Source organism: Ceratotherium simum, chromosome 33, assembly GCF_057802395.1.
Source record: "Ceratotherium simum simum isolate JZ-2026a chromosome 33, ASM5780239v1, whole genome shotgun sequence".
Taxonomy (NCBI): Eukaryota; Metazoa; Chordata; class Mammalia; order Perissodactyla; family Rhinocerotidae; genus Ceratotherium; species Ceratotherium simum.
Window position 1 is genome coordinate 26,000,360 of NC_141932.1, and position 26,179 is coordinate 26,026,538.

At 43.3% G+C, this 26,179-nt stretch overlaps 1 protein-coding gene across 1 annotated transcript; it reads right to left on the minus strand.

Annotated features, from left to right (window-relative positions):
* Window positions 1-682: 682 nt before the first annotated feature.
* ZNF792 (zinc finger protein 792) lies at window positions 683-11,078 on the minus strand. The gene is made up of 4 exons (XM_014794806.2): window positions 10,866-11,078; window positions 8,196-8,322; window positions 7,547-7,669; window positions 683-6,918 (listed from the first exon to the last, which is right to left on the minus strand). Exons 1-4 carry the CDS (start codon window positions 10,896-10,898, stop codon window positions 5,291-5,293), a joined length of 1,911 nt encoding a protein of 636 aa, XP_014650292.2. The 5' UTR covers window positions 10,899-11,078; the 3' UTR covers window positions 683-5,290.
* Between the last annotated feature and the right edge of the window lie 15,101 nt (window positions 11,079-26,179).

Consider the following 26,179-nt stretch of genomic DNA (forward strand, 5'->3'; position numbering starts at 1 on the left):
TCACTAATGGCTAGAACAACTAGACAAAAACTCAATAAGGAAGAGGACTTGAGTAATACAATAAACCCATTAGATCTAACAGAAATGTACAGAATACTCTGCCCAACAATAGCAGAAAACACATTCTTCTCAAATGCACATGGGTCATCTCCATGATAGACCATGTTAGGCCAAAAATTAATAGATTTTTAAAAAATAGATATTACATAAAGTATCTTCTACAACTTTAACAGGATCAAGTTAGAATTTGATAACAAAAGGCAAACTGGAAAATTCACAAATTTGTGAAAATTAAACAACACACTCTTAATCAACGGAACAAAGAAATCACAAAAAATATTACAAAATACTTAGAGATAAAGAAAAAGCAACATACCAAAACATGAGATACAGCAAAAGCAGTATAGAGAAAGAAGCTTACAGCTTTAAAGTTTATATTACAAAAGAAGAAAGATTTCAAATCAACAACCTAACTTTACAACTTAAGGAACTAGAAAAAGAACAAGCTAAACCAAAAGCTAGAAGAAGGAAAGAAATAATAAAGATCAGGGATAAATAAATAAATAAATAAATAAGAAACTAGAAAAACAATAGAGAAAAAACAAAAAAACAAAATGGTTTTTCAAAAAGATTAATAAAATTGACAAAAATTTACCTAGAATGACTAAGAAAAAAGAGAAAAGACTCAAATTACTAAAATCAGAAATAAAAGTAGGAACATTACTACTGATTCTATAGAAATAAAAAAGATTACAAGAGTACTGTGAACAAGTGTATGCAAAAAATTGGATAACCTGGATGAAAGACAAATTCCTAGAAACACAAAACCTATCAAGATTGAATCATGAAGAAAGAAAATATCTGAATAAACCTATAACTAGTAAGGATAATGAATGAGTAATCAAAAACCTCCCAACAACAAACAAAGCTCTGGACCTGATGGCTTTATTGGTGAATTCTACTAAACATTTTAGGAAGAAATAACACTAATCCTTGTCAAAATTTTCCAAAAACTTGAAGAAAAGAGAACATTTCCTAATTTGTTTGCCCTGATACCAAAGTCAGGAAAAGATACTATGAGAAAAGAAAAGTACAGTCCAATATCCCTTATGAACACTGATGCAAATATCCTTAACAAAATATTAGCAAACAGAATTCAGCAGCATATTGAAAAGATTAAACACCATGTTCAAGTGGGATTTATTTCTGGAAGGTAAGGATGGTTCAACATATGAAAATCAATCAATGTAACACACCACATTAACAGAATAAAGGGGAAAAAAACATATGATCATCTCAATTGATGCAGAAAAATCATTTGACAAAATTCAACACCCTTTCATGATAAAAACACTCAACAAACTAGGAATAGAAAGAAAATACCTCAACATAATAAAAGCCATATATGAAAAACCCACAGCTAACATCATATTCAGTGATGAAAGATTGAAAGCTTTTCAATCAGAAATAACAAAAGGATGCCCACTTTCACCACTTCTATTCCACATAATACTGGAAGTCCTGGCCAGAACGATTAGGCAAGAAAAAGAAATAAAAGGCATCCAAATTGGAAAGGAGGAAGTAGAATTATCTTTGTTTACAGATGATATGATCTTATATGTAAAAACCCTCAAGATTCCACGAAATTATGGTTAGAATTAATAAATCAATTCAACAAAGTAGGATAAAAAACAAACACAGAAAAATCAGTTGCATTTCTATACACTAACAATGAACAGTCTGAGTAGGAAATTATGAAAACAATTCCTTTTACAACAGCATCAATAAGAATAAAGTACTTAGAAATTAACCAAGGAGGTGAAAACTTGTACTATAAAAACCACAAAACATTAATGAAAGAAATTAAAGAAAGAAGACAAATTAATGGAAACACATCCCATGTTCATGGATTGGATGACTGAGTATTATTAAGATGTTTGCACTATCCAAAGCCATCTACAGATTTCATGCAATCCCTATCAAAATCCCAATGACACTTTTTTGCAGAAACAGAAAAATCTATCCTAAAATTCATATGGAATCACAGGGGACTCTGAATAGTTAAAACAATCTTGAAAAAGAAGCTCAATGTCGGAGGACTCAAGTTCCCTGATTTCAAATCTTACTACACAGCTCCATTAAAGAAAACAGTCAGGCACTGACATAAAGACAGATGTATAGACCAATGGAATAGAATAGAGAGCCCAGAAATAAATCCTCACATATATGGACAAATGATTTTTGACAAGGGTGCTAATATCAATCAATGGGAAAACTGGATATCCACATGCAAAAGAATGAAGTTGGACCCTTACCTAACACCATTTACAAAAATTAACTCAAAATGGATCAGAGACCTAAATGTAAGACCTAAAACTATAAAACTCGTAGAAGGAAACATAGGGTAAAACCTTCATGACATTGAATTTGTCAATGATTTCTTGGATATGACACCAAAGGCACAGGCAACAAAAGAAAAAATAGATAAAATGGACCTCATAAAAGTTAAAAACTTTTGTGCATCAAAGGACACTATCAACAGAGTAAAAAGGCAACCCACAAAATGGGAGAAAATATCTGCAAATCACACATCTGATAAGGAGTTAATATCCAGAATATATAGAGAACTCCTAAAACTCAACAATAACAAAAACCAAACAACCCAATTTAAAAATGGAGAAAAGATTTGAATAGACATTTCTCTAAAGAAGACATACAAATGACCAATAAGCACATGAAATGATGGTCACCATCAAGAATCAGTAGGGAAATACAAATCAAAACCACAATAAGATACCACTTCACACCCATCAGAATAGATACCATCCAAAAAACAAAAACAAAACAGAAAAAAACAAGTGTTGGTGAGAATGTAGAAAAATTAGAACCCTTAGATACTGTTGGTGGGAATGTAAGATGCTGCAGCCACTGTGGAAAACAGAATGGAGGCTCCTCAAAAAATTAAAAATATAATTACAATATGAACCAGTAATTCCACTTCCAGGTATACACCCAAAAGAACAGAAAGCAGGGTCTCAATGAGATATTTGTGCATCCATGTGCATAGCAGCATGATTCACAATAGCCAAAGAGTGGAAGAAAACCAAGTATCCACTGACAGATGAATGAATAAGCAAAAAATGGCATACACATACAATGGCATACTATTCAGCCTTGAAAAGGAAGGAAATTCTGACATATGCTACAACGTGGATGAACCTTGAGGACATTATGCTAAGTGAAATAAGCTAGTCACAAAAAGACAAGATACTATATGATTCCATTTATATCAGGTAGCTAGAGTAGTCAAATTCAGAGACAGAAAGTAGAATAGTGGCTTCCGGGGGTTTGGGGAGGGAGGACTTGGGAGTTATTATTTAATGGGTAGAGTTTCAGTTTTACAAGATGAAAAGAGTTCTGCAGATGAATGGTGGTGATGGTTGTACAATATGAATGTACTTAATACCACTGAACTGTACACTTAAAGATGGTTAAGATGGTAAATTTTATGTGTATTTCACCAGAATTTTTTTTAATTTAAAAAATAAAGCATAAACAAATTGTGGTGGATTCATTCAACAGAGCACTACTCAGCAGTAAAAGGAATGAAATATTCATACACACAGCATGGATGATTCTCAAGAAAATTATGATGTATGCAATAGACCAAAAATAGAGTATAAATACTTTATGATTCCAATTGTATAAAATTCTGGGAAAGGCAAACAAATGCATAGAGAAAAAAAGGTAATTCAATGGATTCCTTGGGATGTGGCTAGTGGTTTCCTGGGGAAGGCAAGGAGGGATAGTAAAGGGGCACGAGGTAGCTTTGTGGGTGATGGAGATGTTTATTATCATAATTGTGATGCTGGTTCCCTGAGTGTATGCATATTTTAAAACTTATCAACTTGTACACATCAAATATGTACAGTCAATTACTGCATGGCAGTTATATCTCAACAAAGCATTAAAAGAAGTTGTTGCGCATAAAAATCTGATCTCCACTCATTTTAGAAACTAGAAGATTTGGCAACCCTATATTGACTCTACTCTCTCTCTCCTCATGCTTCAGCAGCAAAGATCTCTGGCTATGTCACAAATGCTACATCCTTGGAGTACAAGATCTACCTTCTCTCAGTCCCCATTTCTCTGCAGCAATGGCCTTGAGATGAATAGTGCAGTGAGCCTGCAGTAATCCACAAAATATTTAGATTATCTGCTCTGCCAGTGACCTTAGTCATAGGACAGAGATCTGGAGGTCCTAAGAATTTCTACAAAGTCTAAATCCTGCACAGTCACACTCAAGGGAACATCTGTGGATGCACTGTTAGAACAGGAATATTCCCTCTAGTTTGCTGCAATCTCATCTGCTCACTGTTATCACCTCCAGTGTTTCTGTACAAATTGTGGTCCCATCTGGGCCCAGTAAGTCTTATAGAGACACCTGTATACCGAACATTAGACTTCAAGGCCTACAGCTCTTTGGCAAGTACCAGGTAAACAGTGTCCACTAAACAGTGCTAGGGAATATGAGGCATCCCCTGGAAACAAGGGGCCTGATTCAGGCTGCTCCCAGATGCACTGAAGGTTGTCACAACTGCCCCTTCCTCAGGGTAATCTCTGGTCCATGAGAATTCATGCCATTCAGACCACATTAGGCCCACAAAGCCCTACAATCTTCCCTAGGAAGCCTTGAGTAGCAACACAAACAAGGCCAAATCTGGACTGAGAGCTGTTCTCTGTCATCCTGCTGTTCCCTCTGAGGCAAATTTGGAGACCCCGTTAGTTTGGTAGACCTTAATTCGGTTCCCAACCCACTCCACACAGTGGTCAGAACACAGAAGATTAAAGGTGGCTTTATCAATAAGACCCTTATCACCCAAACCAGAGCAATGTAGAGTAGGTAATTGTTGGGATATGTAATGTGCAGACTGGATAAATCCACGAAGAGCACCATATGAGATCCACATCATTGAAAAAAGGAAATCTTCTCTGCCAGCAGAACCCAGCTCAAGACTTCATGGCCAAAGATGGGTCAGGTCCACAGCTAAGCCAGTCACATGGGAGGGGATGACATCTTCCTATGGCCTCAGGCTACTCACGATTCCCTCTTGGAAAGAGAGAACAGAGATCTGTCTTCTCTGAGCACAGGGAGTGGCTGACACACACTCTGGAGACCTACCAGTGGGTAGAGCTGAGCTGGCTTCTCCTACAAACACTAGTAGTGACAAAACTCTGGAAAAGTTCATGTCAGAAAATGCAACTTCACTCCTGAAAGCTCCCAACATATCTAGCATTGGTAGGGAATCTCCCCAGTGTGGACACTTGGATAAACCAGGTTCAACTTCTGGCTTATGGCTCCCTCATAAAGACTACTCTCAGAGCTTATCTCTAGTGTGTGTTGTGTTGAAGGAGGGGGGAGCACATTCTCTGTACTCCTTTGTCTAGTGTGAATTTTCTGATGCCGAATGAGGGTAGGCTTTTGGCTGAAGGCTTTTCCACATTCGTTGCATGTATACGGCCTATCTGGTTTGTGAACTTTCTGGTGCTGCCTCAGATTAGACCTTTGTCTGAAGGTTTTCCCACATTCGAGGCACTCATAAGGCCGTTCACCGGTGTGAAGTCTCCGATGGTTATTGAGGCTGGAGCTTTGGTTAAAAAATTTCCCACATTCAGGGCACTGATAAGGCCGTTCACCAGTGTGAAGTCTCCGATGGCTGTTGAGGCTGGAGCTTTGGCTAAACAATTTCCCACATTCCGTGCACTCATAAGGCCGTTCACCAGTGTGGACTCTCTGATGTTTCATGAGGTCAGAGCTTCGGCTGAAGGCTTTCCCACATTCACTGCACCCAAAAGGCCGTTCACCAGTGTGAACAATCTGATGCTGAATGAGACTGGCGATGTGGCTGAAGAATTTCCCACATTCATTGCACTTATAAGGTCTTTCTCCAGTGTGCACTCTCCAATGTTTAATCAGGCTGGAGTTGCAGTTGAAGGATTTCCCACATTCACTGCACTCGTGAGCGCTCTTCCCAGTATGAACCCTCTTGTGATGAATGAGGTTGGAGCGTTGGCTAAAGAACTTCCCACATTCGCTGCACTCGTAAGGCTTCTCACCAGTGTGAACCCTCTTATGTTGAATGAGGTTGGAGCTTCGGCTGAAGAACTTCCCACATTCGCTGCACACATGAGGGCTCTCACCCGTGTGAACTCTCTGGTGTTTAATGAGACTGGAGTGTTGGCTGAAGAATTTCCCACATTCACAGCACTCATAAGGCTTTCCTCTATTGTGGTCTCTCTGGTGTTGAAAGAGGCCAGCAGCATGGCTAAAGAATATCCCACATCTGCTGCACTCGTACGGCCTTTCTCCAGTGTGTGTTCTCTGAGGCTGCACAAGTGTGGGTTTGTCACTGAAAGTGTTCCCAAATTCACTGCACTTGTTACGGCTTTGCACAGTGTGAAGATCCTCTACACCGTCGGTGCTCTGGTGTGGCCCCTCCACACTGTGAGTGACCTGATGCTGGAGAAAGCTGGATCTGGCCACAAAGTCCTTCCCACCCTCCCTGACTGTGAAAGGTTTCTTTGATGTGTCTTCTCTACAGCTCTTCAAAAGCAAGGCCCCACCTTCCTCCCTTCTGATGGGCTTCTCTACATTCTCCTGCATCTGTTGCTGATGAAGGTTTGGGTTGGACCCAAATTCTCTTCCATACGCCTCACACACATAAGGTTTATGCCCGGGATGTGTCGCCTGGTGCTCAGCCAGGTGCAAAATGTCTTTCAAGTGTAGGCCACACAGGTCACAGGGGTAGTCCTCCTGGGTGGACAGAGCTGCCTTGGGATTCCTGTCCTGTGACACTCTTTCTACAGAAATACTATGTTCAGAAGGTGATTCCACACCCTCCGTTCCACGGCAAAAATCTGAAAGCAGAGAAATGCTGGTAAAGATCATGTTACCTCTGATAGAAGGAAATAGCCCCATCACAAATGCATGTCTGACCCAGGAATGAGTCTCTGGAATTGTTGGCATGATGATAAGCCTGAGCTCAGGGTAAGGAACGGTCTGCTCTGCAGTACTGTGCCTGGTAAGGTCACAAAACAGGGGAGGGCTTACCAAGACCAAGGACACAAGGATGACATACAGTACTGGGCAGAAACGCAGGGTCACTTCTGCTAGTATCATACAAGACCTGTGCAGAAGGATGTGTCTAGGCCCAGGAAAATCTGAGTGCCACTGGATAGCTGGCGTTCAAGGATTATTATAGAAATGGGCACATCTCACGACATATTAAGTGTAGGTCCACATTGAAAGGGCTGCAGAGGGAGCTGTGGAAAGAGTGAGACACGGAGGCCAAAAAGGTGGGGCACAGCCAGGGGCCCCAAATCGGAGTAGAAATACCAAGTGGACAATGTGTGAAAAATGGGAAGAAAAAGTGGAAGAGATACAGCCATTGGCTTTGGCACCGAAACAACGATGAACATGAGAAAAGCTGCAGGTAGGATTTGAAGGCACTAGTGATGTTACATACTCCCCTCATCTCCCACTTACCAGAACCATGCCCACCATACAACCCTCTTGCCATGGCTGAAGTCATGTCCACTCTGTCAGGCACCCAGGGCTCTGCCCCCAGCTCCAGCTGGGCAACTATGTGGGACCTGAAAGATGTCAGTCCTAAGGGAAAGACAGGGCAGGTAAGTGGCCAGCACTTGCCCAGGTGAACTAGCCCACGACAGACCACAGGAGAGACAATGAAACACTACAAAAAGAACACACGAGGGAGGTCTGGCAGGAACATCCCAGGGGTCACGGCAGGGAGTAACCACATCAGTGCCTAGAACTCCTGGCAGTCAGGCTTCAGGAAAAGCTAAAGGGAAGGAGCAGAACTGAACTGTCACAGATCTAGATAATCACCCAGGCTGGGAGGGGCCCAGAAGACAGGACTTATTGGGCTGACTGCAAGACTTCTCGTTCCTGGACCCTTCCCTGCAAGGCTTCGGGGCAGTAGGTGTTGGGGCTGCTCAGGGAGAGGACGGGACAGTGCACACAGCTCAGCCCTGGAGCCCACAGCACATGTACAGGAAAGGGGGGAAGGAAGCAGAGCCCAAGGTCTGGCCGTAGGAAGCAAAGAGCAGCCTCTTGGTAAAAGTGGACAGGCAGAAATGAGCTCAGGACACCCGGGTGGGTGTAAGGGCCTTACCCAGCGAGGCTATCAGTGCAAAGTTCTCCAGCATTACGTCGCAGTACAGGAGTCTCTGAGCCTCATCAAGGAGCCCCCACTCCTCCTGGGAGAAGTAAATGGTCACGTCCTCAAAGGTCACACAGCCCTGCCATGATGGGGACAGTTCATTCCATGATCAGCTTCTCTCCTCAGGACTCCCTGTCTGTCCCCTGCTCACCTTCCTCCCCGGCTCCCAACTCAGAGGAGACCCCCGGCCCTGGTTCCAGTGGCACCTCCTCGGTTCTCCTGCCTCACATGACTGTGGTCAGCCCACAGCATCAATAGGCAGCTGGGCAGAGAGACACCAGCTAAGCTCTGAGCCTGAAGTACAGGGCCTACCCCCTCTTCTGTGGGCCCTCTCCTCTAGTGTCACCAACGTCATGCTTCCCAGATACAAACAAACGTGGGCTCAATTTTCTTCCTTCATCCACAGTACCAGGGCCCTGGGGACAACAGCTCACACTCACTCCCATATGCATCTCTTTTTGGACTGCACCTTTGTCAAACTCTGGACCTCACCACTGCATCCCCACTGTCGCTGTCCCCTCTCCCCATCTCAGCCCACATCATAACCATCTCCATGGACCCCACATGTTACTCTGCACATGGCATCCAGAGAGTTCTTGGCAAATACAACCATGATCTCATCCTGCCCCAGACCTTGGATGGCTCCCACTGCCACGGGAAACACCCACCCAATATCCAGAACCACACCCAGATACCAGACACCTGTGGCCCTCTTCTATGCTATACATTCTGTCCCTTCGTCTGTCACACTCATTCAAAAGCCAACTCCTCTGGTCCTCCTACCTCCACTCACCCAGGGTTGAGTGGCTCTCCCAAGTGACTCCATCTGCCCCTGAGCTAATTCCCCAGCCCAGCTGAAAATCCCCAGCTCCATTAAGGGTCACCACAAAGGCCTGGTGAGAACGCAGACGGGCAAATGAGCACCAGCCCAGGACTCCCCGTAACATTACCTCCGTTACTACCAAGCCTCAGCATCCCTCTCATATCTACGCCCCCAGGAAAATTTGGCCCCCTGCCAGACCCCTTTTTCCCTACACACAGCCCCCCACCATGACAACTGCTCTTCCCCATCTGTCTTTATGATGCCAAACAAGCCAATCGTGGGGCCTGACCAAGATACTCCCTTCTCAGTCTCAGGCCCCCCCTTCCTCCTTCCCCCTAACATCATTGCCACCGTGACCTGGAGGTTCACACTCCTAAAGCCGACACACTGCTACACCCTTGTACTCATGACAGATGCCACATTTTGGATGTTTCTAACTGTGGAAATAAATGACCAACCAAATGAGGAAAACAGAGGCTATTTATTCAGAGCTTGCTCTTGCAAGGGAGTCAGCCACTGTCGCTTTTGTTCTGGCCGAGACTCAACGGCAGGGAGAGCAGTGGGAAAGCTTTATAGTGGGAAAAAGGGAAGGTTTCAGGTGTGAGGAGGCTGACTGGAGGCTGTGGCCTGGGGGAGCTGGAGGCAGACTAACTGGAAGCGGGATGTCCTGTGTGATCGCTCAGGGGAGCATGTTTGGCTTTCTCTGGTTGGTCCTAAGCTGGAAGCAGGAACAAAAATTAGAGAGGCTGTCAGTTATGAATCAAGACCGGATCATTTGGGCTCAGCTGTTAGAGCATTTATTGTTTAACTTCCTGGACTGTCACTAGAGATAGCAATCTGGGTTCCTGGAGTCTCACTTAGAGAGGCTGCCTTCCTGGGTTGTTTACTGAAGATAAGGAGGTTGGTTTCCTGGGCAGGCTGCTGCAGGTTGTGGGCCAGAGTTCTATTTTTATGTGGGATCTGGCCACTGTCCCTCTGTGTATTCAGTCTCCCATAACCAGAACTAAACCGCCCCAGAAGCCCTGTGTGTGTGTCTGGATGCCCACTCGTCAGGTCCACTCAGGGGTCCTGGACATCAGAGCTCAGCATAGTCACAACCTAACGGGTTCTTCCGCAGAAAATTCCACTACCACCAGCTTCCCTTCTCAGCTGATGGCTCACCCATCCTTCCAGCTGCCTCAGCCAAAAACCACGGAGCCATCCCTTCTTCTCACCTTCCACATCAGAAAATCTGGTCAGCTCAGCTTCAAAGACAGATCCAGAATCCGATCACTTCCACCTTAGCCCCCTGCACCACCCACCCGGACTACTGCCGTAGCCTACTCCTCGGCCCCCTGCCGCCACCCCCACCCCACAGTCAGTTTTCCACTCTGCATCCGTAGGAAGCCCGTTAAGACCTGAGTCAGATCATCTTCCTCCCCTGCTCTAAACCTTATCCGGCTCCCAACGCTCTCAGAACAGAGGCCCAGCTCCTCCCCGTGCCTTTCCAGGGCTGACTTGCTCTCTGAACGTCCTCTCACTCTCACCACCCGGCATTTGCACATGCTGGTTCCTGTGCCCAGGAAACCCTCTCTCACCTCATCCCACTAGAGTTCAGAAATGGAACCGCTCTACACAATTCCTGGCCTGGATTCAGGACCCCAGGGGGGGAGTGGCTCCCCTCCAGGGCCCCCAGACTCAAAAGCCAAGACATGGGAAAGGCAGCAAGTCGCACAACAACGCCCATCTTGTATATCTCGGCGCCAGGCACAGGAGGGCAGGGGTCTGAGCGGCTGAGGGCCTGAAGCCCATCCACTCACCTGCGCCGGGTCCATCGGCGCCGCCGCCGCCATCCGAGCCTGGGCACGCAGCGGGCAGCAAGAGGCGGTGACCGAGGCGGGCTCAGCCCCCCGCCCACCTTGCCCTGCCCTGGGCGGGGTGTGACCTCGGGCTGCGGGGCCCCCTCCTAGCCTCAGTCTCCGGGTGTACACGGCGCGCGGGCCCGGGGCGCCGCCTCTGCGGCCGCGGAGAGCGCCGCAGGGGGTCACGGCTCGTGCCGGCCCGCCCCGCCCACCCAGCCCGGGTCCCGGTCCAGATCCCACGGCTCGGGGCGCACAGACCGGCACCGGGAAATGACTAGCTGGACTGAAAGGCAGGAAGTTCCGGCCCCCGCCTCCCCGGCCCTGAGAAACGCCGCTCTCCCGGGCTGTCATTGGCCCAGCGCCAGCCGGTGACGCACAGGCACAGTCCTGGATCCTGCGTTTTCCGTCCTGCGTCCCGCCAGGCTGGCGGCGGCCGGCGGGGAGGAGAGCGAGCCCCGTCGGTCCTCCGTGACAGGGGCCGAGCTGCACCGCGAGCATTTCCTCTTAAAGGGGCTGTCCCCAGGCTCGTGTGACCGCCCAGGGCCAGGTCCCGCCCGCCCTCGGAGGTCTGTCAGAGGCCCATTTCTGCCTCTGTGCGCGCAGCCGAGCCCTTCACCTCTCAGACACTCAGGGACCTAGATGCACGTGGAAAAGTGAAGATACTACCTAATTTGCGGGGTCTTTGTGTACTAACATGAAATGTTGGTCTAATTCGGTGCTTCTCGAACCAGTAACATCAGCATCACCTGGAAATTTGTTAAAAATGCAAGTTCTTGGTCAACGATCCAAACCTCGGGACTCAGAAATTCTGAGGGTGGAGCCCAGCCTTCTCTGTGTCAACAAGCCCCCAGGGGACTCCAATTTGAGAAAAGGGACTCTCATTAGAATCCAGTCAATAAAATGGGAAAAGTAATACTATATATCTCATGGTAGGTGACAGGGCCTGACATATAGTCAAGCTCAATACTTAAGAGCTATTGTTATGATCACCGTTACAAGACTCCCACACACACCCTTGTGGGGGCCCGTCAGAGAGGCCTCTCTGCAGGGTCATTTGGTTATGTGTCAAAACATGAAATACAACGACTCTGTAATTCAGCAAGTAGCCTCGTGGGTAATGATAATTTTTACATGAAAGCACACCTTTTACCGTTTGGCTCCTTTATTTTGTTTTGTTTTATTTTATTCTTAAAAACACATCATGCAGGAGAGTTTCATACACTACCAGTGGGCCTGTTGGCCAAGGGATGGATTCTTACAGGATTCGTTGGGGAGCACCAGGTAAGGGGACAACAGAAGCGGGCAGCGGAGCCCACATGGTTTCAAATTTGTGACGTGATGACAGGACATTACTCATCTCTAATTCTCAGGCGTTAAAGAAAAAATTATTCAAGATGCTTGTTAAAGAACTTAATTCAGGGGCACCACAGTGATAGGTTTGGGGACCCCTGCAATAGAAGCTTGCAGTGAGAGAGACAGTGGGATCCACTCCAGTACAACAAGGAAAAGTGGGGATTCATAGCCAAGGAACAGGGTGGGGGCCAGTGGGTGGAAAATTACTAAGAGGAAACACCAGGGGTGAGGGGGGTTCTGGCTAAACCGACCTAACAGGATTCTTGCTGAAGGCACGCCAGGGGGTCAGACATCGCCTGGGGGCTGGTGGAGGGTAAGGAACCCGATTAGACATCAAGAGTGATCAGGTATGGAGGGTAGGGGGTTGTTGCGAAACTGACTTAGTGTTGACATCGTCTGATATTAGACAATGCAGAGAGGAACATGGAAATCCAAAAGTCAGGGCCTGGTTGAGAAGAGAGTTCAGAAGAGCCTCGGTAGAGGTTGGTCAAGGAGAGAATCTTTGTCCCAAGAACCAAAACGTCCCCCTCTCCTGATCCCTGTGGCGTTCAGAGCAGCCAGATCCAGGTACAAAGATGTAATCACCGGATGTCCCAGCGTGATGTCCATTGGCTGGAGAATACCAGGCCTTGTCCCCATCAAGACTTAATCAGCATGCCGCCTGAACCTGCAGCCCACAGGGGAGCACTCCATCCGAGGGAGGTGGGGAGCTGGAGGTCCAAGGAGGCACAGAATGAGAAAACATAAAAAAGACACAATTTTACAATCACTTCTGTCCATTTTTCATTGCCCCAAACTTATTTCCATGGTCCAAATTAAATGTAAGAGAAACTGTACAGAAAGAGAAAAAGGGATGATGAGCATGTAGCCGGTTTCAAGAACCATCCATCAATTTGGTAACCAAATACCCATTTTTTTATTCTTCCTACACATTCACACTCTAGCCCCTCTTTTACATGACAACCCAAAACCCCATCCAGTAACTGCCTCAGTCTCAATCTTAGTATTTATGCTCCTAACCCAACCCAAGACCAGGAGACTATAAACAAAATACATTACTTGTCACCCTTCACTCCCAACTTATAGTCGGGATTCAGGAGCACAGTGAAAGGACCTACTCAAACTGCTGAAGAAACTACTGCCAACCTTGATTTCTGTACACACCAAGTGTCTTTCAAGAATAAAAAATGAGATAAAATTATTTCAAGCCAAAATGAAAAATTTAATGGAAAATTAACCTGCATAAAATGCAATTCTAGAGATTATGTTTAAGAGCAATGAAAAGTGACTCCAGGGGAAAGCTCTGCCATGATAAAATTGAGGATCTGAGAGCGGAGTGCATCTCTGGGTTAACACGAGTGTTTATTATGTGTATGAAACATGAATAATGTTTCCTGGGGAGTTAGGATGATGGAATTGCCATGCGTACCGGCATTATCATAGAAATTGAGAAGGGACGCAGTGATTAATATTCCAAGTCCCTTATATTGTTCAGGAGTAAGGTAAAAATATTTATAACTCTGTGTACTAACGTGTTAAAATAAGTATTTGTATGTTTAGCTTAAATAATAATAAATAAAATCAGAGAATATACTTTCCAAACTAGAAAAAAAATTTTGGATCGTAAATGAATAGAAAGTATTTTAAAGTACTGGATAAAGAGAAAATGAGGCAAAAAAAAAGCACAAAACCCAAATGCATCAACTATTACATTAAATTAGTGTGGACTAAGTGTTCAAATTAGCAGTCAGAAATTTTTAATGGCTCAAAATGCCCTTCAAGAAGGATTTAAATTTTTTTATTAATAGATGTTATTTTTTAGAGCAGTTTTAGATTCACAGCAAAATTGAGCAGAAAGTACGGGGCTCCCACATACCTCTTCCCTCACATGTGCCCTCAGGCCCCCCTCCTTCAGCATCTGCATCAGTGTGGTGCATCTGTTACAATCTGTGAACTAACACTGACCCATCATTATTAAACAGGTGCATAGTTTACACTAGAGTTCACTCTTTGTGTTGTGCTTTCTATGGGTTTTGACAAATGGATAATGTCATGCATGTATCCACCATTATAGTTTCATACAAAATAGTTTCACTGTCCTAAAAATCCTCCGTGTTCCACCTCTTCATTCATCCCTCCCCCCAATCCCTGACAGCCACTGAACTTTTTACTGCCCCCATAATTTTGCCTTTTCCAGAACGTCATATAGTTGGAGTAATACAAAATGTAGACTTTTCAGATTGGCTTCTTTCATTTAGTAATATACACTTAAGTTTCCTCTAAGTCTTGTTGTGGCTTGATAGCTCATTTATTTTTAGCCTACATACTATTCCATCCTCTGGATGTACCACAGTTTATTTATCCATTCACCTACTGAAGGACATCTTGGTTACTTCCAATTTTTTGGCAATTATGAATAAAGATGTTACAATCATCTATGTGCAAGTTTTTGTGTGGATATGAGTTTTCAACTCAGTTGAGTAAATACCAAGGAGTGCGATTGCTGAATTATATGGTAAGAGTACACTTAGTTTTGTAAGAAACTGCCAAATTGTCTTCCAAAGTAAATGTACCATTTTGCGTCCCACCAGCAATGAATGAGAGTTCTTGTTGCTCCCAATCCTCGCCAGCATTTGGTGTTTTCAGTGTTTTGGGTTTTAGCCATTCTAATAGGCGGTAGTGGTATCTCATTGTTGTGTTAATTTGCATTTCCCTAATGATGTCTGGTGTTGAGCACCTTTTCATATGCGTATTTGCCATCTGTATATTATCCTTAGTGAGGTGTCTGTTCAATCTTTTGTCCATTTTTTATTGAGTTGTTTATTTTCTTGTTGTTGAGTTGAGTCCTTTGTATGTTTTAGATTATAGTCCTTTATCAGAGATATCTTTTGCAAAAATTTTCTCCCAAGCTGAAGCTTGTCTTCTTATTCTATTGACTAGCTTTCGCAGAGCAAAAGTTTTTAATTTTAATGAAGTCCAGTTTATCAATTTTTTTCATGTGTCATGCCTTTGGTGTTGTATATAAAAAGTCATAGCCAAAAACAAGGTCATTTAGATTTTCTCCTATGTTATCTTCTAGGATTTTTGTAGTTTTGTGTTTTAAATTTAGGTCTGTGATCCACTTTGAGTCAATTTTTGTGGAGAGTGTAAGGTCTGTGTCTAGACTCATTTTTTTTGCATGTTGATGTCCAGTTGTTCCAGCACCATTTGTTGAAAAAATTTTCCTTTCTCCATTGAATTGCCTTTGCTCATTTGTCAAAAATTAGTTAACTAAATTTGTATGGGTCCATTTCTGAGCTCTCTGTTCTCAGATCAGTAGATCTGTTCTATTGATCTATTTGTCTCTTCTTTTCCCAATACCACACAGTCTTGATTACGGTAGCTTTCTAGTGAGTCTTGAAATTGGATAGTGTCAGTCCTCCAATTTGTTCTTCTCCTTCAATATTGGGTTGGCTATTCTGAATCTTTTGCCTCTCCATATAAATCTTAAAATCAGTTTGTTGATATCTACAAGATAACTTCCCGGGATTTTTGATTGGGATTGCATTGAATCTATATATCAAGTTGGGAAGAACTGACATCTTGACAAAATTGAGTCTTCCTATCCATGTACATGGAATATCTCTGCATTTGTTTTCTTCTTTGATTTCTTTCATCAGAGTTTCACAGTTTTCCTCATATATATCTTGTACACATTTTGTAAGGTTTTTACCTAAGTATTTCCTTTTTTTGATGCCAGTGTAAATGGTATTGTATTTTAATTTCAAATTTAATTGTTTATTTCTAGTATATAGGAAAGCAACTGGTTTTTGTACATTAACCTTGTGCCCTGCAATCTTGCTATAATTGCTTATTAGTTCCAGGAGGGTTTTGTTTGTCTGTTTGTTGAGGGGTTTTTGGTTCAATTCTTTAGAATTTCTACATAGACAATCATGTAATCTGTGAACAAAGATAGTTTTATTTTTTTCCTTCTTAATCCATATACCTTTTATTTCCTTTTCTTGTCTTATTGCATTAGCTGGGACATCCAGTAGGATGTTAAATAGAAGTGATGAGAGGAGACATCTTTGCCTTCTTCCTGTCTCAGTGGGAAAGAATCTAGTTTCTCACCATTAAGTATAATGCTAGCTGTAGGTTTTTTTGAAGATGTTATTTATCAAATTGAGGAAGTTCCCCTCTATTCCTGGTTTGCTGGGAGTTTTTATCTGAATGGGTGTTGGATTTCTATCAAATGCTTTTTCTGCATCTATTGATATTACATATGATTTTTCTTCTTTAACCTGTTGATGTGATTGACTACATTAATTGATTTTTGAATGGTGAGCCAGCCTTGCATGGCCCACTTGGCCATGGTGTATAATTCATTTTATGTATTGTTGGGTTAAATTTGATAATGTTTTGAGGATTTATGTATCTATGTTCATGACAAGTGTTGTTCTGTAGTTTTCTTTTCTTGTAATGTCTTTGTCTGGTTTTAATAGTAAGGTAATGCTAGCCCCATTGAATGAGTTAGGAGGTATTCCCTCTACCTCTATCTTCTGGAAGGAATTTTAAGGAATTAGTATAATTTCTTCCTTTACGTGTTTGGTAGAATTCATCAGCAACCGGGACTTGTTTTTTTATTCTTTTCTGTATTGAAAGTTTATTAATTATTGATTCAATTTCTTTAGTAGATGTAGATCTAATCAGGTTATCTAATTTACATGGTTCATTGTGTGAGTTTTGGAAGATTATGCCTTTCAAGGAATTGGTCCATTTCATGTAGGTTATTGAACCTAGATGGGGATAGGCACCTTTGTGGGCATAGAGTTGTTTATAGTATTCCTTTATTATCCTTTTAATGTCCATGGGCTCAGTAGTGAATGGTCTTTCTTCTATTTCTGATATTAGTAATTTGTGTCTTCCCTTTTTTTTTAGTTTGCTAGTGTTATGGACTGAATTGGGTCCTCCTCTCCACAAAGTCCATATGTTGAAGCCCTCACCTCCAATGTGACTGTATTTGGAGATGGGGACTTTACGGAAGTAATTAAGGTTAAATGAGGTCATAAGGGTGAGGCCCTAATCTAATAGGACTAGTGTCCTTATTAGAAGAGGAAGAGACAGAGATAACTCTCTTTCCACATGCACACAGAAGAGACCATGAGAGGACACAGCAAGAAGGAAACTATCTACAAGCCACCAGAACCCAAGCCTGACAGCACCTTGATCTTGGACTTCTAGCCTCCAGAACTGTAAGAAAATAAATTTCTGTTGTTTAGGTCACCCAGTCTGTGTTATTTTGTTATGGAAACCCTAGAGGAAAAACAGTGTTAACCTGTTGATAAGTATCGGTATAGTTAATGAGTCCATTGCAGTATTTGAGAATGTCTGAATTGACCAAAGTGGAATCTTCCGTAGCCCCAGCCATGTATGGAAATCTCATGGATCTTCCAGTTGTCGACACAAATAACCAATAACCAATCTATAGATAAGACAAATAACGTGAGTTTACTTGAGCCAAGCTGAGGAGTAGCCTGGGAATGCAGTCCCCACAAAGGAAGAGAGCGTTCTGGAGAAGCATGGTCTTCAGTACAGTTTTATACCTTTTTAGAACAAAGAACATACATCAAACATGCCCAGGATATAAATTCAAAGAGATATTTAGTTACAGATCAGCAGGTCAACATGATCCTGATGTCCAGGAAAGGAAACTTAACTTCAGGAGTACTGAAGGATACTGGCATGGTAGGAGGGGAAGTATGTATGCTTACCTTCGAAGAGTGCATTCTTTGCCTTTGAGATAATGTTTAATGCATCCTTATCTTTATGGGTTAAAGCAGATGTACAATGTATGTTTGACAGGCCATAAGTCAGGCTTCTTTAGTTCAGGCTGAATGAGGTTTAAACCAGAATAACTACCCCATGTATCTCAATATGTGAAAATTTCTTATCACAGTTGTTATCTCATAGAGGAAGAATTGAGTGACCTTGTAGGTAAGGATCAAGACTTATCAAAGCCCAAAGTGAAGCCTTGGACCGTGGAAGTCCAAGTTCCTCTGAGAGTTTTGCAATTTTAGATTTAATAGTCTATTTGCCCACTCAATCAGACAGGGCAAGAGGAATTCCCTGAATTTCTGAATTTCTAACAGGAATTCAGCAACAGTAGTAGCAGCGGCCCTTTTACATGGGAAAGCTTTGATCTAACAACAGAACGTGTGAACGATGATAAGATAAAGGGAGATGAATAAAATCTAATTGCCAATGGAGAACAGGTCCTGCTGGAGGTGGCCCTCTTCCTTGCCCCACCTTTAGAGCTCTACAGGATTGTTTTGGGCAGATGGGGCAAAAGGACACCCTTTATTCCAGGTAAGGAGTAAAACCTTCCCACCAATGCCAATGGAGGAGCTGACCTCGTTTTTCTTTCCTGTTTTGTGAAAACCATAAAGCACATTTCAGGCAAGGGGTTGAGGAGAGACCAAACAACCATCTGGGTGTCTCCGCAGTTGATCTGGGTGCATAAAACATCCAGCTTGTTTCCAATTGGCCTTTTGATCTTAGGGGCTTTGAACTGAGACACTTTCATTCCTCTATTACAGGGTCAGGTGGTAGGCAGGGCAGATTGAACCTTCAGTCTGGTCGTAGTGGAATCGGGGCAGACTTAGCAGCTGCTAACCTAGCATGCTGATCAGCTAGTGAGTCCTCCTTGCTTCGGGAGCTTATTGCTCCCGTGAGCTTCCACTTTAATAATTTTATTTATTTATTTATTTTCCCCCCAAAGCCCCAGTAGATAGTTGTACGTCACAGTTGCACATCCTTCTAGTTGCTGTATGTGGGACGCGGCCTCAGCATGGCCGGAGAAGCGGTGCGTCAGTGCTCGCCCGGGATCCGAACCCGGGCCGCCAGCAGCGGAGCGCGTGCACCTAACCACTAAGCCACGGGGCCGGCCCAGCTTCCACTTTAAATACAGCCACTTCCTTTGGTAATGACAAATCCTCTAATTGCCCAGCCACCTGTTTCCCATTTTTAACTCGTGTTCCAGTTGCAGTCATAAACCTCCTGGCTTTCCCTAGCATACCAGTCATGTACTTCCCCAAGAGCATATCTGCTATCTATGGAGATGTTCTCTTATTCTTACCTAAAGTGCAGGCCTTTGTGATAATATAAGTTCTTCTCTCTGGGATGATTTGGTGTCAGGCAGAGATTCATTCCATGGGATTCTGGAAATCTGTACTGGTATATCCTGCCAGCAATGTTTCTTCCGAGGTGCAGAGATAAGATCCATCAACAAAGAGGGTGAGGCCTGGGTCTGTGAGGGGAACCTCTAGAAAGTCAGGATGAGGAAGGGTTAATGTTTAGGTGGCTGCAATGCAGTCAAGTGGTTGTTCTTCAGCTGGGAAAGGCAGAAGAGCAGCAAGGTCAAGATTTTAGAGGATAGTTATGAGAAGGAGAAAGCAAAAGGATTTCAAGAGAGGTGAGGTGTTGAGGTAAAAAAATATTGGGTGTTTCAGTTAGGAGAAGGATTTGGGCAGCATGGGGTGCATACATTTCAGGGTATGACCTAGCACATCAGCGATAGCTTGAACCCATTTTCCTGTTGCCCCAAATGCTCGAGACCAAGAAGGGAAGTCTTCAGCTACAAGGTCTATGATGAGGCTACAATATCCAATGGGCCTTGGTTTCTGTTATGTTTCTGCGACAGGGCACCTGAAGCGTGTCATTCTCTCTCGTGAATGAATAGGGAAAGGGACAAGGGGTAGTTTGGGAGCCCCGAGGTGGGGGCAGAGAAAAGGGAGGTTTTTAAGGATTCAAATGCCATCATGGAAAGTGGGCCCTGTTGTAGAAGTTCAAGCATAGTTTCCTAAGTTATACCATATAAAGGGGATGCTACAGCAGAAAAACTGGGAATCCACTTTCTACAATATCCAATTAATACTAGAAAGCCCCAGAGTTGTCTTTTTGTTTCAGGCAGAGGGTAATTAAGGATGGCCTTGATAGTTCTGAGGACAAGGTTTTTCCCCTCAGGGGAGATATCATGTCCTAAATAATGCACCTGAGGACAGCAAAGTTGTATTTTGTCCCTTGAAACCTATGTTCCTTGCAAGCCAGAGCTTCTAATAAGTATTGGGTGCCTGACTGTGAGTTACTGAATCTAGTAGAAGAAAAAAGGTCATCTACATATTTTTTTTGTGTGTGTGAGGAAGATCAGCCCTGTGCTAGCATCTGCCAATCCTCCTCTTTTTTTGCTGAGGAAGACTGGCCCTGGGCTAACATCCGTGCCCATCTTCCTCCACTTTATATGGGATGCCGCTACAGCATGACTTGCCAAGCGGTGCGTGGGTGTGCGCCCAGGATCTGAACTGGCGATCCCGGGGCCGCCGCAGTGGAGCACATGCACTTAACCGCTTGCGCCACCGGGCCAGCCCCTGTCATCTACATATTGAAAGAGGGTTGAATTACCAGGGAAGATCAAATTCTTCAGATTTACACTTACTGTCCAGGAAAAGTAAGTGGGGACTTGTGAAAATCTCTGCAGCATGACTGTTTAAGTATACTGTTGATTTTCCCAGGTAAAGGTGAATAGGTATTGGAAGTTATGATAAAAGAGTATGCGGAAAAAAGCAGAGGATAAGTCAACAATGGTGAAATAAGTAGCGTCCGAGGGTATAGAAGCAAGGATAGTGTTGGGGTTTGGGAACAAAAACAATATGGGTTTTACAATTTTTTTATGGCTCACAATTCTTGGACCAATTGGTAACCCTTTTGTTTAGGTTTCTTTACAGGTAGAATGATGTGTTGGAGGGACTGGATGTGGAGATAAGAAGCCCCTTGTCAAGGAATCCCAGAGTAATAGGTCTGACCATAAATTACCTCTGGTTTTAGAGTATTAAGGTAGTTTAGGGAGAGGCACAGTGAGGTCTCTATCCACCATTAAAAGCTCTGCTTCCCAGATGTGTCCTACATCTGTCTTTCCTTTAGCCCAAAGCCAGTCAGGACTGTGAATGAGCAGGTCCTGAATGTGGAGATTATCAAGGGCTTGGTGAGCTGAGAGGGATCGAGAAAACTTGGGTAATCTATCAAAGCCGTCAGAGGGCAAAAGGAGTAGGGGAGGAGTCTGGAACTTCAAAGGTTAGTCTCTTGGATGAACATGAAATATTAACATTACAATTAGAAATTAAATCTCTGCCCAATATATTAAAAGGTACCAAGCTTAACAAAAAAGTTATGTTGAGCATCATGGGGGTCCAAGAGATACAGAAAGGGGTTTTACTTTATTTTATTTTATTTATTTATTTTTGTAACTGAGGTTTTTTTTTCTTTTCTTTTTTTGGTGATGAATATTGTTGCTGAGCTAACATCTGTGCCAATCTTCCTCTATTTTGTATGTGGGATGCTGCCACAGCATGGCTTGAGGTGCGGTGTATAGGGCTGTGCCCAGGATCTGAACCCGCGAACTCGGGGCTGCCGAAGTGGAGCATGCGAACTTAACCACTATGTCACTGGGCCGGCCCCTGAAATTTTTTTAAAATTATTTTATTGAGGTCATATTGGTTTATAACATTGTGTAATTTCAGGTGTACATTATTTAGCAGTTTCTGTATAGACTGCATTGTGCTCACCACCAACAGTCTAATTTTTATCTGTCACCATATATATGTGCCCCTTTACCCCTTTTGCCCTCCCCCAACCCCCCTTCTCTTCTGGAAACCACTAATCTGTTCTCTTTATCCATGTGTTTGTTTATCTTCCACATATGAGTGAAATCATGTGGTCTTTGTTAGTCTCTGTCTGGCTTATTTTGCTTAACATAATACCCTCAAGGTCCATCCACGTTGTTGCAAATGGGACGATTTTGTCTTTTTTTATGGCTGAGTAGTATTCCATTGTGTATATATACCACATCTTCTTTATTCATTCATCAGTTGATGGGCACTTGAGTTGCTTCCACATATTGTCTATTGTGAGTAATGCTGCAATGAACACAGGGGTGCATAAATCTTAGTATTGTTGATTTCACATTCTTTACATAAGTACCCAGTAGTGGGATAGCTGGATCATAGGTATTTCTACTTTTAAATTTTTGAGAAATCTCCATACTGTTTTCGTTGTGGCTGCACCAGTTTGCATACCCACCAGCAGTGTCAGAAAGGGGTTTTAGAAGGGATAAATCATGTGGTAAATTATCCACAGAGATGGTTTGTGGACTCTGAGGAATTATGGTGGGGAATTGTGAGGTGTGGAGGGCTCCAGTGTCTACCAGAAAGGTGGTGGAGCACCCGTTGGCTGAAATTATAATTTCACCCCATGTATTCAAGGGTATCTGGGGGAAGTTAGGAACAGATTCCTTAGACCGAGTCACTGGGACTCCTGTAATTGTGGTCCCTTTCTTTTCTTTAAAATTGGACGATCTTTAGTCCAAAGTCCCTTTTCCCTGCAGTGTCTGCAAGTATGTCTCTATTAAAGATTTTGGTGAAGTGCAGGCTAGCCCTAAGGCCTTGGGACAATTTCCCTTGAGTTGGTTAAGTTGAAGAGTTGTGAGTTTACACTGTGTAGATTTAGTTTTATCAGCCTTTACATCCTCATGGTGCAGCGCGAAGGCATGGATTTCAGAGAGAAGAGCATTTTGCCAATTAAGAGGGTGTTTTTGAATAGGATATCTTGGTTACACATGGAACCTATTAGCAAAGTGAGTCCTTAAATCAGACACTATATGGTCATCCAGGGTTAGACCCAAGTATTCCTGCCAGATATTTTCTAAGCAGTGCCTGTAGTTAGAGACCAATTCTTCTCTTTGTTTTCTGCACTCTCGAATCTTTAATCAGTCTATTTTGGATGAGAAGACTGTAGGGAAGGAATCCAAGAGCTTCCCTCCAATTCCCTTAGCTCTGTGATGGGCCATGGTGTATCTAGATTTTATTGTAAACCTTCAGTGACTCTGGCCTATTTGGCCTTTTCAAACCATAAGGAGGCACCTCCAGGACCCACAAGAAGTTGGACTAATTGGTGAGGTTCTGAAAACCCTGGAGAACATGCCCCTAAGACTAATCTGAGTTGTGTTGCAAATTCCTCTCTGTTCTTTTCCTGGGTCAGGGAAGTCTTTATTATAGCATGTAAGTCAGATTGAGACCAAGGCTTTAACATGACTTGTTTGGCAGCTGAGGGCCTTCAAGTTCCCTTCTGTTCTCTGAGTACTGGGGGAGCAAGACCAACGTCTCCAACAGCTGTTGGAAACTGGGGACAGATTCGGGGGAGGAGGGTACATACAAGGAGGGTCAGAACATAATGGCGTGGGAGACAGGAACAAGGTCGGAGGAGTGGAGGGATAAGGAGGTGAGAGAGAGGAAAGTGGGCAGTCTTTAGGATTGGAGTGAATGAGGGAGAAACAGTTGAGGAGGACGGATGATCTTGGAGAGAGTGCATAGCCTCAGATAAGGTAGACTGGGATTGTTGAATGATCTGATTAAGGCTAGACTGAAAAAGCCGTTTTTCAGTTTCATACTAGGAGAAATAAGGAGACCATTGTTTAGAGGGGATTTTGGATTCTGAGGCTTCAAGGTCCCCTGGAGATGAACCAATCTGGGGAGAGCCCAAGAACCCCAGAGAGACAACTGTAGTTCCAAATTATCCTTAGTGAAATTCTATCATTTTTTTTTAAATATTGGACTGAATTAGTGCTATCGAGACAGAGCACATAATCAGCAGCAGAGGAGGAGGGTGGGCACCCAGTGGAGTGAAAATTTCCTGTGGGATTAGACTAGCATCCACATAAACAAAAAAGTTTTCAAAGAAGAGCTGGAAAGATTCTCGCTCAACCAAAAAGAGTTTGGAAGTTTCCTGATCAACAGAAAGAGTAAGAGATCAGATGCCCGCTCAAGAGCCAAAGAAAAACGTTTTCATTTAAAGAGAATCAAAATAACTCCTTACCGGGTTACAACAGGCAAATGTCAGAGCACTGGATTAGGGGTCATGACTCACCGTGTGGATCCAGATTTCCCCAGCAAGGAAAGGACACAAAGGATGTGAGAAGCTGGCGTGAATACCTGGGGAAAGACAGAGGGACCTGCGGGGCAGTCAGCACTCCATCCAAGTCCTGGCACCAGGAAACTGTCAAAAAACAAATCTAGACTTAGTTCAGGAAAGACGACTCAAAAAGTCTATTGCAATAGACAGAGCACTGGATAAGGACCTCAAGAGGCTGGGGGAAATGGCATTTCTCTTACAGGGAGGAGCAAACAAGGCTAGAAAGAACTGGTCGTGGGTAGGGAGGTGAGCAAGTGATGTGGTCAAGCAACTGACCAGGAAACGTTCTTGCAGTCACCAGTCCTCAGGAGGGGCCGTGGAGGAGCTTGTCCTGCATCCTAATGCTCGCTTGAGCTCAAGGTTGGGCTGAAGTTCAAGGGCCTGTGGGGAGGAGAGAAGCCTGACTAAAGTTTGGTCAAACCAAGTTGGCAGTTATTTTGTCCAGATTGGTCATTTGTATTTTCTAAAATTTTAAATAGATGGAATCATACAGTATGTACTCTTCTGTGGCTTCTTTCAGTCAGCATAATTATCTGGAGATTTTTACTTCCTTGGGGGCTCTCCAAAATGCCTTCCACTTTTAATATTTCATCCAGCTTTCCAATTGTTTTTCAGTGGAAAGTTTGATCTGAAACAACCCAGCCAGCCATTGGTGGAAGTGGAAATCTGCTCATTATTTTGATTGATACTGTCAACTCTCTTCTTAAAATATTTATCAGAATTCTTTGGGACCTAGAATGAGGTGTCTTCCTCCAGAGGAGTTAGGTCTGTCTCTGCTGGTGCCCGAGGGCTCCACTCTCACGAGGGCCATTTTGAATTAAGTGCATACCTTGCCCTTGTGCTGAGCTGACTCAAACTCTCCTGAGGTTGCAGCCCTCTGGGCTCTTAGGACAGTGCTCTCATCTCCCCACCTAGGGTGGGGCCCAGGCCTTGGCATCTCTTCCTCTGCCATCATATTGCCCAAACCAAAGCCTGGTTTGCCAAAGGGGCTTCAAGACTCTACTGTTCTGCTCACTTGTTTGATTTTCTTCTTTTCCTCAGAATTTAGCTTCACATTTTCACACTATCATGTTAGCTCTTTGATCCTTTAAGACTTCTCCCCAGAATTTTTAGTTATTTTCAGTGGGATGTTTGATCTAAACTGCTTAGCCTGCCATTACTAGAAATAGATTCCAGTATCAATTTTTAAGTAATGTTAAATCTTAAGTTTTCAGTCATCCCATAAATTTAATCATTCTTTTAGCCTCCCTCCAAACAAGATAGGACCCACACAAAACTCTCTCCCTTCGACCCCCTCATCCTGAGGTCATCTAGGATTTCAATGAAGGCTGATCTTTTTTGGGTAATCAACACTTTGCAATTTACATGGATTTTGTTGTTACCTGTTGCTTCTTAATTCCTTCTTGGGTTCATTTTTGTTGTTATTGTTCTTTTCCTGCTGATTTATATTTTCCTATAATTATTTTAATATTATTTATGGGGGGTATACTTTCTGAGTCCTTGAATATTTGAAAAAGTCTTTATAATACCACCATCTCAGTTCAAGATAATTTCCCACCAAATTTTGAAGATATTGCTTGTCTTTTCACTTCTCATTGTTGATGATGAAAAGACTGATGTCAATCTTATTGGCATTCTTTTGTAGCTGACAATCTTCTCCATTTTTTTTCACTGAAATTTCTTAAGCATTCTCTTTTGCCCTTGGTGGATCTACAGTTTTACCATCATAAGTCAAAAATTGGGCATGTTTCTCATTATTGAATTCAGCAGACCCTTTCAATCTGAGAGCTTAGATCATTGTTCAATCTAGAAAATGTCTTTTTAAAAAAATTTAGTCTCCCCCATCTTTTCTTTCTTCCTGGATCTCTAATTAGATGGATTCTCTGATGTTCTTACAAAAGTCATCCCTCTTCTCCACCAGA

Bases quoted from the DNA above. Each gene is read 5' to 3' on its own strand.
- ZNF792 (XM_014794806.2), bottom strand. From the start codon at position 10,898: ATGGCGGCGGCGGCGCCGATGGACCCGGCGCAG. The intron at 8,323-10,865 runs GTGAGTGGATGG...CCATCATGGCAG, and splicing joins CGCCGATGGACCCGGCGCAG to GGCTGTGTGACCTTTGAGGA. The intron at 7,670-8,195 runs GTAAGGCCCTTA...TCTTTCCCTTAG, and splicing joins TGCACTGATAGCCTCGCTGG to GACTGACATCTTTCAGGTCC.